Raw genomic sequence first — 14,462 nt, forward strand, 5'->3', positions numbered from 1 at the left:
CTATGTTTTCAGCCATGTAAATGAATGCAGAAAGCGTTTAAAGGCTGGCACAAAAAACAAATTGGCAATTTAGTCCTGCGGTAATTACCATGCAGGTCAGCAGGGCCAACTCGCAGGCTGGAGTTTGTTGAAGTTTAATTATAAAACGAGAAGGGTGAGTAACTCGTCTGTGTTAATCTCCAGTTAAAGTTAACGGGGTGATCTGCAATGGCATTGCAAATTCAGGCTAAATACATCCGCAATGTTTAGCTCATTACACTTTACTCATTACACTATTGAAATATACTAGTTATTTTCCCTCATCTGTTTTGGATATTTTTACATATGCATGGTCTTTATTCTGTAAATTGATAATCATGATGATAATTAGTAAAGGAAAGCTTCTAAGTAATTGTGTGAAATGTTAGTCCACTTGTGTAATAAAGGTTATTGCAATGATACTACAAAGAAAAAAAAATTACAAATCCATTAGAACGGATTAGGTGTGTCTGCGCCTTTCCAATATAAGATCCTGCCTGGAAGGGCCTCCATAGGTAGAACTGTCCGCTGGATCATCAAATCCATGTACTGGGAGCTAGCATTTCATCTTTACTATAGAGAGATCGTGCCAAATAACCAACCCAGTTGATCAATATGATGAGCGCTTGTTGGCTCCTGTTATCCTTGTGAAGATAGCTGGAAGGTGTCAAAAGAAGACACCAATTAACTAACATAACTATCTTTTCACATCTCTATAAAAGCAGGAGAAAGGAAGGTGACCTCACTTTCATAGCTCTCCAGTTGAACATGAAGTGTTAAGTGACCTATATGTCTCAAAGACAGGTGAAAGATGTTCCAGCCATTACCAGTGGAGGATATAATCTATTTCGGTGCTGTCTAAGACTGTGATTACAAGTGTAGAATTTTCTTAGTGGTCATAAGTTAAATACAGATATAAAAAGTAATAATAACAAAAAACAGTTTTATCTGGACCTAGTTGAATAGATGAAATTGATCAACTTTAGGCAAATTACCTCTGTATCCCTGCTGAACATACTCACGTCTTCTTTTACTATAGCACACCACCAGCAGTGGCACACAGGAGCACACCACTGCTGGTCCGATCAGGTTCAGATGACATAATGTGCTCTAATCAAAGGAAAGAAACTTTTGGTGTGTGTGAGCGGTATTGCATTTTCTATTTATTTGCATTTCATTGTCATACTACTACTGTAGATGACAACATACCTCTTTCAATTGAAATACCCATATATGCTATTTCATACTATTTAAAATGTCAAAGTATGTCAATGTATTTATATTTTATGGTCAAATGCCCATATTTCCATGTGAAACTATTCCGGAGATATATTAAGGTTATAATTATTCTTATTATCAACAGTATGTCCTCAATTATGAAGCATTTCCATAAACAAATTGATTCAATTAACTTTCCGTTTACAGGGTCCAGAGGTTGCTCAGAGGCACCCAGGTAGCCAATCATATCAATTGGAGCCTGTGGGTGACTTGGGAAAAGGTTACTCCTAATGGAGATTTGTCAGAAGTGGATTTCTGGGAGGTAAGGGAAACTTTGCTCACAGCTATTTTTTCAAAATGTTAGAAATGAAATACTTTCTCCTCTGATTGACAGGACATCTCCCAGGCATTCTGTGACAAATAAAAAACATGTGAAGTACAGATGGTGGAGAAGACTAATGTTCTCTGTGAGATTCAATTGTGGTTTTTGACATTTGTCTCAGCGTAATCTCTGTTTTAATAAACGAGCTGACTTCCCCAGCCTGTTTTATGCAGCCAACTGAGATCCTGCATGCTGAATTACAGTAAGAAGCATTCCTCATAATTATCCCACTAATAGAATTAGAATGCTGGCTAAATGTAAATTGAAAATATGATTAGCGTTGAGTGGCTTTAAAAAGGAGGAGGAGGGAGAGAATGAGTTGGTAAGCGGGAGTCAAGACAAGCAAGGCAACTCTGCTCTATAACAGAAGATTCTGCAACAGTGGTGTGGTCTAAGGTATATAGGTGGGGCATGCCTGCACCCTTTTTACATGTGCACTGAGTTGTACCTAACCTACCTCTTGTGTACAAGATTATCCACTATAGAAGAAGAAACTTTTCTATATCAGCATTACACACACACGTGCAGAGAGTCCACCGTTTAAATTGGTGGGAGTCAGGTGGCTGAGCGGTGAGGGAATCGGGCTGGTAATCCGAAGGTTGCCAGTTCGATTCCCGGTCATGCCAACTGACGTTGTGTCCTTGGGTAAGGCACTTCACCCTACTTGCCTCGGGGGAATGTCCCTGTACTTACTGTAAGTCGCTCTGGATAAGAGCGTCTGCTAAATGAATAAATGTAAATGTAAATGTAAATTAGTCCTCTGCATTTTCCCATCTTACTGTCCTTCCTCTGAGGGTCCTCAGCATGAAGGTGACGTGGGGCCTAGTCCAAGTGATCACTTGGGCCATGTACATGGACAAAGAAAGCAATCTGTTCTGCATGTTTTTATTTGAGTTCTTTGCAGAGGAAACCCTTGTGAGCAAAGGGAGAACATGCAAACTCCACACAGAAAGGCCTGGGAGAGAGCCCACCTGACAGGGACGTGCACAGGGGGGAGGCTAAGGTTGCCCGGGCAACTGCTCGTTTGCCCTCCTCGAGTCAAAGTGCCCCTCCGAGGCACTTTTTTCAGGCCAGAGCAACTGCCCTTCAAAATTCCTGTGCACGTCCCTGCCACCTGAACACCAAACTCAAGCTCCAAGCAGCAAACCCAGCCCCTTATTGCTGTGAGGCAAGCCACTGCCACAGTTTCACAAGAGTATGTGTACATCTTCAGTTGACTCAGAGCTTTGCTGGTGAATCTATGACACATGTAGATTAGTCAGTTTTATCTGTCACACCTATCAAGACACAGAAGAAACAACTAGGCCTCTGTAAACATGAATAATTTCCTCTTCCAAAATGAAAAGTATAGTGATTTGTTTCGCGGTGACCTTACACATATTAATGTATACTTTATGTTAATAAATAATATATTCTACCATATCTAGTAGTCGTCATTGCAAATAGTTTAATGAAAATCACTGGCCCATCTACCCCCACAGAAATCCACAAAGACCTTTTCTACCACCCAGTGGCCATAGTCTGAAACTCACTGCCACTGAAAATAATATTTGGTTTGTCTTATGAAACTTATTTTCATATCAACATAATTTATAGTTACAACAACAAAAACAGACGACTCTATATTTAGGATGGCTTCATATGTTTTAAGCTTAATGTAAAACAAAGCCAGTATCATGAAGTAAACAGAGTGTGCGATGTCTTGTGCGCATGTGTACATCTGCCACTCGTCCACTTCCCTCTCGCGCGCTTCAGACTGTTGTGAAGTATAGGAACCTGCTATGGCGGTCTTTCAATACGCCGTTTATTTAAGTACAATCATCATTAAAAGTGCGACAACGATTTCCACGAAGTGCGATGAAGATAGTTTACATTTTGAAGCGCTGATCTGGTTCTGAGCTTGTTTAGAGTTGGATTTAGAGTTTGATAGCTTTCATATTAGCTACTACTCAACAGCAATTGCATTTGTTTTTCTTGCAGCCGAACCAGTCTAGTTGTGGACTACATGTCACCCATTGAATACATGGTGTCGATACAGCTCAGTCGCGTGTAATATTCATCTGGGCATGCATTAACCCCACGACTTGAGCTCAGACACATCGGGCCCTTGGTGCCATGAAGCTCCAGTGTGATGTTGAGGTGGTGAGCAGGATGCTTCCCAGCTTCGGAATGAAGAGAAAGGGGAAAGGTGTCCGGGCCGTGTTGTCAATAGGAAAACATGTGGACAAGAATACCCTGCGGAACATCTATCTGATGATCTGCACAGCCAAGGACCGGGCTGGTTCGAAGTACAAGGTGGGTAGCTGTTTATCTTGCTGGTTTAGCGAGCTACCCTGTCATGTGGCTAGTATCGATTTACTACACAAGACTAGCAGTACACCCCTACATTTTACATTGTGATGTATTTAACCAATGCTTAAATATGAGGTGCCATAAATAATATAGACAGATTAATAAATGAGTTAAATGTATTGTAAGTACTGCAAAAAAAATATTCTTAAATCTTTCTAACTGCTTTATATCAAATTGTTAGACATTGTTTTTTCTACTTTACCTCCAGTTTAATGTTTGCCATCTGTTCCCAGCTAAAGGACAACATAGAGAAGTTCTTCACCTGGTTCGTAGATGAGGGCAAGGCCACCGTCAGGCTAAAGGAGCCTGCTGTGGACATCTGTCTGAGCAAGGTAGGAATAGGCTCACGTTCTTTATCTATTCCCAATATTAAACGTGACAGGAATATTTAAATAAGACAAGTTGTTTTGGCCAAGTATATTGCACTACATGTTGATTGATCTAGGCTATGTGCTGTTCAGTTCACAGCAAGACTGAGTCACTTTGAAGGGAGGAGGAGGGGGTGGGGTTTGTTTTGCCAAACATAATAAAAAAAGAAGGAATTTGCCATTTATTATAACCATAAACTTATAAAGCAGACAGTTGCTTTAGCTTGCAGTGTAGTAATAGTTGTAACAATCATGTGAAGCTCAAGGCCACCTTTGAAAGTCAATCTTAGGATGTTAGCCTAGTGGTGTACTAGTGTGTGAGGAACGTAATAATATTCCATCTCTCAGGCTCATCATTTCCATTGGATGTGATTGCCTCTGGTGCATATTGGGTTGGGTATGACCTATTTCCCTAAATAGGACTGCAGTTTAATGTAGCCTAATCATCACATGGTCAGTAGCATCACAGACACAGTTATAGGGCAACAGTAGGCCCAGCCCAGTCTCCATGTGAGAGAGATTACTACCAACCCCTTTGAGGGACTTATTATGTTAATGCAACCTCCTGTGTATTGTAATCTGTGTGTAATTAAATGTTATTTATTGTGTACCTCCAGTGAGAAACAAAGTGGTCTGTGTTTTATACTTTGAAGTAAAATTTAAAATAATTTTGTGTTTGATTACTAATTGTTTTTATATTTTACATATAGGCCACTATTTTATTTTTTACACCACTCTGAAGGTTTTCTATCTGTTTTCATAGAGGAAATGTGTCCATTTATTTTTAGGGAAGTGATTGCCTTATATTGTATCTGTGAGCTGATGTCTTATATTATATATGGTACATCACTCTGAATACCAGCAATAAGTGAGTTTAGCCAACCCAGGAACCCAAATCTAATATGTTTTGGGATTGGGTAAACCATTTACCTTACCAATTATTTCATGTCAAATCATTGATTCACAAAGTTAAACAGGTCTATTTAGAAAATTCAAATAGGACATTTGTGTGAAATGGGTGTGGTTATTTTTACAGGCTGATGCTAATAGCCTGAAGAACTTCCTGTCTGCTGCTCGTTTGGCTGACAGAGGAAGTGACATGGACAGTCTTCCTCTTTCTACACTGACACCAGTGCGAGCCCGGGATGTGGAGAAGCCCAAGAAGAAGCTGACCATCATGTCAAAGAAGGACTACCCCTTGACGTCCAACTTCCCATACTCCCTAGAGCAACTGCAGGTCTCTTACTGTCGACTGTCCCGCATCGACCTGAGGATGCTCTCCCTCAAGTCTCTGCGGAAACTTGACCTCAGCAATAACCACATCAAGAAGCTTCCTGCCACCATTGGGGACCTGGGCTGTCTGGCTGATCTGGTTCTGCACAACAACCACCTGGAGAGCTTCAGTGAAGCCCTCTGTTTGTCCTCCCTCCAGGGCACCCTCCAGAACCTGGACCTGAGCCAGAACCGCCTCCAGGCTCTGCCCACACAGCTCTGCCACCTCAGAGAGCTGGTCAACCTGAAACTGGATGACAACAAGTTGAAATGTCTGCCCTTCCGCATCGGACATTTGTCCAAGCTGAGGTTCCTGTCCGCCGCACATAACCAGCTGTCACTGCTGCCTGATAACTTCCGGAAGCTGAGCCTTGAGAATCTAGACCTGTTTGGGAACCCGTTTACCCAGCCTAATCCACTGGACCACCGCATGGAGCTCACCTTCCCCCTCAGTTTACAGGAGATGGCCTCCAGGGCTGTGGTAAATCTTAGGTTAGTCTCATAGCTTCTCTACTCTGTCTACCCTTTAGGTATATATATACTGTATATTTGCTATGTCTTAAACAGGTATATTATATCATGGTTGACCTCACACTTATCTTTCCATCACTCCTCCCAGGGTTCCATATGGGCCTCACCTCATCCCCGCCCACCTGTGCAGGGACCTCGAGAGGGCCAAGACCTGTGACTGTGGCCAGCCCTGCATCAACTTCTTCATTCAGACTGCAGTTAGCATGAACCTTCACCAGGTGTCCCACACCGTGGTACTTGTGGATGACATGGGGGGCACAGAGGCCCCTGTCCAGCAACACTTCTGCTCCCTGGCCTGCTACTCTGAGTTCCTTGACAACTGCCTCCAAAGGGGGATCAGATGATGATAACAATGGAAGTGTGAGTGTGTTTGTGTGTGTATGTGGACATGGGGTTACCATGATGATGGGAATTTCAGTAGACAAGTTGAATTACCTCAATTCAGCTCGTGAATGTCAGCAGTGTTATTAATGAAAGTTACAGAATGTCAGCTTGAGTTGGTCAGTGCTGTTTTTCATACATGGCAGGATGACTGACAGGATCTCTGCTCAGACAATGTCCTGCGTATTTATCTCTGTGTGTTATTTCATCCACATGTTATTTCTGTATTGTTATCGGGGATACCTACAGTCTCGTCTTTGTGTCGGTCTACTTTGTTACTAATCAAACATTCAAAGCTGTCTAAAAGGGTCCTTTTTTTTACTTAACTGGGACAATTTTCATAATAAAGTTACAAGATTGAAGTAAAAGAAAGTCCCATATTGTCACCGTTTATTGGGGCTGGAATACAAACATTCAAATGTTGTAACAATGATCTGGTTAAATTAGGTAGAGAACTACTCAACAATTTATTGAAACTGGAGCTTGTGTCACCACTCAAATCACTGTTGTGAGTAAAGCAAAACTCAAACACTGTTGCCTTTGGCTCACAATGAGCATTCTGTAATGTGGGTTAATATAGAACCCATATAGAACATTTTCATGTTTCCCTGCTCCAGTACACCTGTTTCAAATGAATGGGTTGTTATCAAGCTCTGTGGCAGCCTGATAAAAACCATTCATTTGAATTAGGTGTCTTGGAGCAATGAACATACAGGAGGAAGCTGAGGACTAGGATTGAACACCCCTGCTATAGGAGTATATCATTAAACCAAAGTTATAGTTAAACAGGAGAATCAGTCAAGGTCATAGAGAAGAGTGTTCTTAAAGGAAAATCCGGCAGAAGTAGCATGTTCGGTTATGACAACTTCCTGTCCATCCTCCTTAGTCTCCCTCAGCACAGCTGGAGGTACAAACTGCTTCATGTTCCAGTCCTGAGGAAAGGTCTGCTGTGATGGCAGGTCATCTTCATCCACCCCTTCCTCTTCCTTCAACATCTCCTGTGGGATCACAGCCAGGTCCTCACAGAAGCGCACGGTGCTGTTGTTCACCTTGGCTGTAGATGGAGCTGGCTTGCCTTCGGTCTCAGTGAATGGAGCTGCTCTCTCTGCCTCTACACCACTTCTGCTTAACATTGGGGTTCTACTCTTCTCCTCAGGACATGTGTCCCCCTCTCTCTTGTCTCTGTGTTGCAGCTGGTCAGTGGTCTGGTGATGGTACTGGTGGAGGTCAGGCTGGGATGCAATGGTGGACAAAGCGGATGTTTCGTTTGTTTCAAACACCATGTTGGCGATCAGGGATGAGGGCTCAGAGTTGCTCTTTAAAAAGAAATGGAAGAAGTGGAAGTGGAGAGGCTGGTGTTAATAACAATTGGAGAACCATGACATTTACTTTCATAATCCTACAAAATTAAAATTCTGTGGGATTATAAGAGGTTTACCTTGTTCAGATGCATATTGCCAGCCTGCTCTTCCTCCTCCCTTGTCGGGCTGTTGCAGTCAGCAGCCTGGTCTCCGGCCTGGTCTCCTGCCTCGTCTCCGGCCTCGTCTCCTGCCTCGTCTCCGGCCTCGTCTCCTGCCTCGTCTCCGGCCTCGTCTCCGGCATCATCTCCGGCCTCGTCTCCGGCCTCGTCTCCTGCTTCCTCACAGTGTCTCAGGTTGTGACTCCAGTCAAGGCCACCTGGCTGGCCAGGCTCTTCCCTGTCTCTCCAGGGTGAACCAGGCTGGATCCCAGCTTGTGCTGATGGTGCTGGATCAGTCCCACAGTCAGCTGCTTCCTCTGAGCTGTTTGCTGTGGAAGCGTTGTCTTGATCCAACTCATCTCCTTGGCCAGACGCTGTCGACCTGTCTTCTGACAACACTGCCTTGTCGCTGTCTTCCCCCTCCTCGTTCTCACTGCAGGCCCCAGAGAGAAATGGCAGGCTGGTCGGCTGCTTCAGGGGCAGGACAGGCAGGGTGATAGTCAGCTGATGCGTCAGCTTGTTGAACTTGGCTTCTCCTTTATCGTAGTCCACAGGGTATGCCAGGGGTACCTTCAGGCTGTAGGCTGGCTTCTTGGATTGCAGCAGAACGGTCTTCTCTGTCACGTCCAGATCCAGCTCCCCTACTGATCTGAGGAGGGGCAGCTCCACCATTACGACTATTTCTTTGGGCCGGGGGCTGCGGGCAGAGTCTCTTGAGAACCTGAAATCCTGTAAGTCAATATGCTCTATGTACTTTAGGGTGTAGTTGGGCTTGGTGGAACCCTTGGAAGGGTCAGAATCTGATTTGTGGTGGCTCTGGCTGGGCTGCACCTTAGCTTTGAGACCCTCTTTAGGATTAGGTGCTTCTGTGTTTGGCCTCTCGTCTGGGTAGGGGAAAGAGAGAGGGTCAGGCTGGGCTGGCTTCTCTTGACCAGGGTGTCCAGGGATGGTTTTGCGGGTGACAGAAGCCACAGGTGTCCCCTTGTACTTGATCTTAAGGACTCTAGTGTTATTTTTGTCCAGTTTAACTTTGAATCCGTCCTGAATGGCCTGAACAGCAATACCATCCACCATGTCCATGAACGTCTTGTTTGTCCCAGCAATGTGAAGTGTGTCCGGGTGGAATACAACGTCATATATAATGAACTTGTTACCTTTGGAATCCCTGTCAGTTCGCCCTTGGGTCAAGCTGTGGGGCAGAGACCAGTGGTGGCCTGGAATGCCGTCGTTTGACCTCCCGACTTTAAATTCGGGTTTACCAATGCACTCGTTGGAGCAGATGTTGATAAAGCACTTCTGTTTGCCGTCCACACTCGTCTTCAGGACGCGAAAAGGCTCGGGGTGAATAAAATGAAGGTCAATGCCCCTTTCCAGCTCCAACTTTTTAATTTCTTGCTCATATATCATCTTAGTCTTAGGGTCTGAAATTTCCTGGGCGTAATCTTGCAGCAATTCTTTGAATTTAGGGTCTTTGAAAGCGTTGGTAAACCTTTTAATTTCATCGGTTGTCATGTTCATCTCTTTTAGTTTCTCACCGAACTCCATTTTGGGTCGTGAAGGCTATGCTAGTGTCCTTTGTAACTTAATGTAGTTAGTAAGTTTTACCTAACAAAAACCTCAAACTTCTTTACTGGTTAATAGACGACACCACAAGCAAATTGTTTAAGTCACACAGTGCTTTGCCATGGTTCTTCAACTGACTCACAGCTCCACTCCTCCAAACACAAAGCGTCTGTTGACGTAACCATGGCAACAGATCATGTGGCTGGAATCCACTCAGAGAAAACTTTAGAATCAGAACCATTGAAAAATAGACCATTGAAAAATAGACATCCGTCTAAAAATCGGAACATTTGTCGTAAATAAAATACGATATTGGCTCCATTATGCTTGGGATGAATTGACGATTATAGCTGATAAAACACTAAGTATACGAATAGAGTATGACCGTTTACTCCATGTAGGTTTCAGTTGTATATTTATTCATTTAAAACATATTTTATAGATGCACATGCATGGTATAAAATAAAAATTAAAGCACATCATATACAAACAGATATCAAGTCTATTTCAACAGTATACAAATATAAAAGCAGCTGAAACTTGTATTTCTGTGTATGTATTTTTTTATGATTGATTATTAAAATATGAAAATAATGTAGTAGTTTGCAATAATGAATGACTGCAATACAGACTCACCATTTAATAAAAGATAATTAATAAATAAAACTGCATGTACAAAGCAGAATGCTATACTGAACTAAAACTATCTGTAGCATGTAGGATTAATTGACATTCTTTTTTGAGGTTCTATAGAAAGTAATTCGTCTCTGGACAGCCTGAAGCAGCTTGGAGGGCAGCAGAGGGAACCTTTTCTGAAGTATTTTGCTTGACTTTATATTCTTTGCGATGTAGTCCTCGCATAACCTGTCAGGAAATAAATAATGTCAAGAGAAACCAGACTGGTTGGATGTGATGAAACAAAACTATCATTCTCACTTTGAGTGGAAAGATGGTCTACCTAAAGAGGGGATGAGGCTGTATCTGGAAAACGAGTGCGTCATTGCAGTGACCCTTAAGGAAAGTAGAGAGGTAGAGAGTGTATTATCCATTCAACATCTATTACCTAATTTTAGACGGCTACATTGTTATCTGTTAAATGTATAACGTACTCTCTATTCTGAGGCATGTTTTTAAATGTTCATCCTGTCGTGCATGACAATGCCGTCCTAGTAGTAACAACAGCCTGAGAGAGAGATAAGTATTTATTTGTAAAAACCTACCTTGTCAACAAGGAGGATGAAGTCACAGCTTCCCCCAAAGACGATGACATCAGAGTCCCTGCCAAGGCACGCTGTGTGCCACAACCTGGAGGAATACAATAAAAGTGGGTTCCAGTAAAGGACAGAAAAGACTCATAGGATAATCTGAAATATTTCATGGATAATAATACATATCCCTGACATAAAATACAGCCTATTGAAAGGTACTCTAAATCGAGTTTACTTTGTTTAGAAAAAGGTATTTTTGGGCAACAAAATTATCCTTTGGCTACCGTGGTTTCTCTTGGTAGGGATGTTCGATCTCTCTCCATTTCTTTGTTTCGACGTCCAGCACCCAGCCATCACCTGGGAAACAGAATCCAGGCTTTATGGAAGCTTGCCTAAAAGTTCTGTTTAAAAATAGAATAATGAATTTACTAATTTCTCTCGGTGGGTATAATGTACTACTACTTACTCATTGGCTTGCACTCCACACTCAATCCACCAAAGAGGAAGAGAGCTCTATCTGATATTGCAGTCATAGTATGCCAAGACCGTCCTACTGGTACTGTGGAGACTGGTACACTAGACGAGGGGTTATCAAAAATCAATTAAAATAACTAGACATGACCTGATATTATTTTTGAATTATTATTGGACAACTGATGTCAGGTCTATGGTCAGTATGTTAGAATTTCAATTGTGTCACGTGTAAACACCTACATCTCCGTCCACGTCCATGTCTTCAGATCTAGACAGTGGATGTCGCTGGTCCTGGTTTCCTACAAGTGAGGAAGCATATTTGACACTCAAGAAGAACAGACAAACGTGTGTCAAGATGTTTTTGATAGCTCAGAATTCTCATAAGAAGTTGAGAGAAACATGCAACTCTCACCATGACTCTCCCCCCACACACGTATCCTCTGTGCTCCAGAGTAGCGCTGGCGTGAGCTGCCCGGGGCGCGGGGGCACGACCCTGCAGACACAAACATACCAGCCGTGCAATCAGCTTGTAGATGTGATTGTGTTGTTGTTTTTTGCCCTTTTGAGATGACAGTTAATTGAAATGAATACATTCAAACGTATTTAAGACTTAAGCCGTACACTAGTGCGGGGTTCACTCCAGTTGGCTGCTGTTGGGTCAAACATGTGGACCTCATTGTTCCATCCCCAGAATACATCCTCAACCTGAAGAGCAAACAATTACAATGTCACAAACAAAAACGTTGTTAACCTATAAGGTTAAAAACTAGTGAGTGTGGCCAAGAAATATTCGATTGACTTTCAATAAATCTTACCATGGGTGCCAACTTGTCAGATATATTGGGGGTGAGGGGCAAAAGAAAGTCAGACAAGAACGTAAGAATCTGTCATACCACCCTGCCCCCCACCCCCATTCTGCGTCAGTGCACCTTACTCCCTTATTATTTTTTCTTAAAGGTCCCATGACATAAAATGTTCACTTTAGGAGGCTATTTAACATCATTATGAGCTCCCCTAGCCTGCCTGTGGTCCCCCAGTGGCTAGAAATTTCGATAGGTGTAAACCAAGCCCTGGTATTCTTCTCCGCCTTTGAGAAAATGAAAGCTGAAAAGCTCGGTTTTGAAAATGCTGGTTTTATGACGTCATAAAACTGAAAATGAAAGCTGAAAAAGGCTTAATTTTGGGAAAGAAACTTCAGATACAGTATTAGGGGACCAATAAGGCCTATATAAAAGCATCCAAAAACAGCATGTCATGGGACCTTTAAGTAACTTTGTAAGACTTTATCTTTAAATAAACTGCCATTAAACTTTACCCATGAGGCCTCATCCAGAATGAAGCTTCGGTTGTTGTTGTCAATGTCTCTCAGCTGCTTGTGACCGTACCCTCCAAAGTAAATTAGCCTGCGGGGGTCGGCACACATCCACATCACACTCTACCAGACTTTGACGTACTGTGACATTGGTCAAGGCCACAATAGCCTACAAAATTGGGACATTGTAAACCTGTAATTGTAAAAATGTTCATTACATTTTATTCATTTAGCAGGTTCCTTTATCCGAAACGATGTACAAATAGTACATATAGTGCATCGTAAACTTGACTTATGTTCAGCTTACTGCTCAGCTCACTGTCTAAAGCCATTCGTAGCTATAACCATACTCACCTTCCAGTGTAGACCCAGCAGGACAGCTTGTCTCTGGGAGAGGGAGGGGAGCCACTCTCATGAATGATCCTTCTCCAACAGTACTGACCATCTAGCAGGTTCACACAGTAAAGCTGTGTACCAACACAGACTGTTACTAGACCCACAACGGCAGTTCTACAATATTTTGGTATTTCTTGCTTTTCATTCTATATTATTGATATTTTGTTACTTGGTCACAGTAAGCCATACTACGTTTACATAGCAATCACCTGATTTGTTTGTCCATTGTCATCACAACCCCCAAATATGTACATGTCTCCATTGAGAGAGCAGCCACAGGTGCCAGACATGGAGGGCGGTACCTCGCCGGACATCTGAAACATTTCCCTTTAAGACGGGAAAAAGAGTCCAGCAGTTAAGAATAAAACATGGTATGGAAAGCTCTATCCTTGAGGACCAATCTGTCTATGATACACGCACACACACAAACACACACACACACACACACACACAAAGAGAGACACACATACACACACACAAATTGAGATAGAATGTTTTTGTAAATGGAAGATGAAGTAGCTATATGTGTGTTATAATACAGTTATGATGTTGCTTGTAGGACTGTGTAGTACAGTACTGTACATCACCATGATTCACTTTTGCATATTTGTTTCTTGTGTCTAGTTAGGTTTATCTTCAGTTGAAACATTCATGAACATGTGACACTGACAGCTTGACAGTTTCCATGCAACCATTTGTAAATGTTACAATGTCATCATCTTACCATGCTCCTCTTTCTATGTCATACACCCAGATTTCATCATTGGGTAGGAATACTTCATCATCAGCAATTGACTGCAAAAGATTATTAAATTATTACTATGATCACATTAATATTTGACTTGACATCGAACTATCTACATTGCGATGCCTTGGCTGGCATAACATTGCGTTAACATTTAAAAAAAAAGACTACCATGATTTATGTATTTATTGATATGACAGTTGTTGTATCGCAGTATTTACCACGTAGCCTCCCCAGACATACAGTTGGTCCCCCTCCACTAAAGCTGTGTGTCCGCTTCTCTCGCGAGCCACCAGCTCTGAACAGTGTGCTTCAATAGCAGAATTCATGTCCGCTGTAAATGTTATAAAAAATACATGATAGATTGAATACTAAAAATCGTGCAAATTGTAAGCTGTTGAAATAGCATATAGGCTATGAGTTCATGTCAACAACCCAGAAGCTTGCCATTTGACAGCAGGAATTTAGAAGGGGGGGCGAGACAAAGGGGGCTGTTACGGAACAGGACGAAGGACAGTTTAAGTCTGTCTTTCAGCTCGTCCTGTTCAGAGCTATATCAAATCTTTTTATATGGCTCTGGTCCTGTTGAAGTCAGACAGCATAAAATCAAACTAATATACTTGCATAGACAATTTTATTAAGTTGTAAAAAAAAAAGTAAGTTCTAGCATGTGACATCACATGATAGTGTGTGGTGCATAGTCTTGTCAAAGTAGACAAGCCGAAAATGGTCTACATCTTAATAGTGTTCGCAAGCAGCCTTGCGTCGTTTCCTTCGCCTGAC

General features: G+C 42.3%; 3 protein-coding genes across 4 annotated transcripts; 1 reads left to right on the top strand and 2 right to left on the bottom strand.

Moving 5' to 3' along the window:
- The first annotated feature begins 3,380 nt into the window (after positions 1-3,380).
- lrr1 (leucine rich repeat protein 1) lies at positions 3,381-6,894 on the top strand. Its single transcript, XM_067243547.1, has 4 exons — positions 3,381-3,913; positions 4,204-4,302; positions 5,375-6,102; positions 6,230-6,894. Exons 1-4 carry the CDS (start codon positions 3,734-3,736, stop codon positions 6,483-6,485), a joined length of 1,263 nt encoding a protein of 420 aa, XP_067099648.1. The 5' UTR covers positions 3,381-3,733; the 3' UTR covers positions 6,486-6,894.
- Positions 6,895-7,316: 422 nt separating this feature from the next.
- On the bottom strand, positions 7,317-9,526 carry dnaaf2 (dynein axonemal assembly factor 2). The gene is made up of 2 exons (XM_067243273.1): positions 7,961-9,526; positions 7,317-7,838 (listed from the first exon to the last, which is right to left on the bottom strand). The coding sequence occupies exons 1-2, from the start codon at positions 9,524-9,526 to the stop codon at positions 7,317-7,319; spliced, it is 2,088 nt and encodes a 695-aa protein (XP_067099374.1).
- A 407-nt stretch (positions 9,527-9,933) lies between these two features.
- On the bottom strand, positions 9,934-14,137 carry LOC136949230 (kelch domain-containing protein 1). 2 transcript variants are annotated; one of them, XM_067243470.1, is made up of 14 exons: positions 13,901-14,137; positions 13,659-13,729; positions 13,144-13,261; positions 12,893-13,005; positions 12,542-12,629; positions 12,042-12,053; positions 11,848-11,931; positions 11,639-11,719; positions 11,467-11,525; positions 11,219-11,328; positions 11,037-11,109; positions 10,765-10,849; positions 10,503-10,555; positions 9,934-10,408 (listed from the first exon to the last, which is right to left on the bottom strand). In XM_067243470.1, exons 1-14 carry the CDS (start codon positions 14,006-14,008, stop codon positions 10,267-10,269), a joined length of 1,197 nt encoding a protein of 398 aa, XP_067099571.1. In that variant the 5' UTR covers positions 14,009-14,137; the 3' UTR covers positions 9,934-10,266. The 2 variants fall into 2 exon arrangements, with proteins under 2 accessions (XP_067099571.1, XP_067099572.1); XM_067243471.1 differs by lacking the exon at positions 12,042-12,053.
- Between the last annotated feature and the right edge of the window lie 325 nt (positions 14,138-14,462).

This window comes from Osmerus mordax, chromosome 9 (genome assembly GCF_038355195.1).
Source record: "Osmerus mordax isolate fOsmMor3 chromosome 9, fOsmMor3.pri, whole genome shotgun sequence".
Lineage (NCBI taxonomy): Eukaryota > Metazoa > Chordata > Actinopteri > Osmeriformes > Osmeridae > Osmerus > Osmerus mordax.

What these genes read in the sequence shown, in the direction of transcription:
- lrr1 (XM_067243547.1), top strand. Translation starts at nt 3,734, where the DNA reads ATGAAGCTCCAGTGTGATGTTGAGGTGGTGAGCAGGATGCTTCCCAGC. An exon ending in TGGACATCTGTCTGAGCAAG is followed by an intron (nt 4,303 to 5,374) that starts GTAGGAATAGGC and finishes TTATTTTTACAG; the next exon opens with GCTGATGCTAATAGCCTGAA. An exon ending in AGGGCTGTGGTAAATCTTAG is followed by an intron (nt 6,103 to 6,229) that starts GTTAGTCTCATA and finishes CACTCCTCCCAG; the next exon opens with GGTTCCATATGGGCCTCACC.
- dnaaf2 (XM_067243273.1), bottom strand. Translation starts at nt 9,526, where the DNA reads ATGGAGTTCGGTGAGAAACTAAAAGAGATGAACATGACAACCGATGAA. An exon ending in GCAATATGCATCTGAACAAG is followed by an intron (nt 7,839 to 7,960) that starts GTAAACCTCTTA and finishes TTCTTTTTAAAG; the next exon opens with AGCAACTCTGAGCCCTCATC.
- LOC136949230 (XM_067243470.1), bottom strand. Translation starts at nt 14,008, where the DNA reads ATGAATTCTGCTATTGAAGCACACTGTTCAGAGCTGGTGGCTCGCGAG. An exon ending in GACATAGAAAGAGGAGCATG is followed by an intron (nt 13,262 to 13,658) that starts GTAAGATGATGA and finishes CCCGTCTTAAAG; the next exon opens with GGAAATGTTTCAGATGTCCG. An exon ending in TGTGGAGTGCAAGCCAATGA is followed by an intron (nt 11,110 to 11,218) that starts GTAAGTAGTAGT and finishes TCTGTTTCCCAG; the next exon opens with GTGATGGCTGGGTGCTGGAC.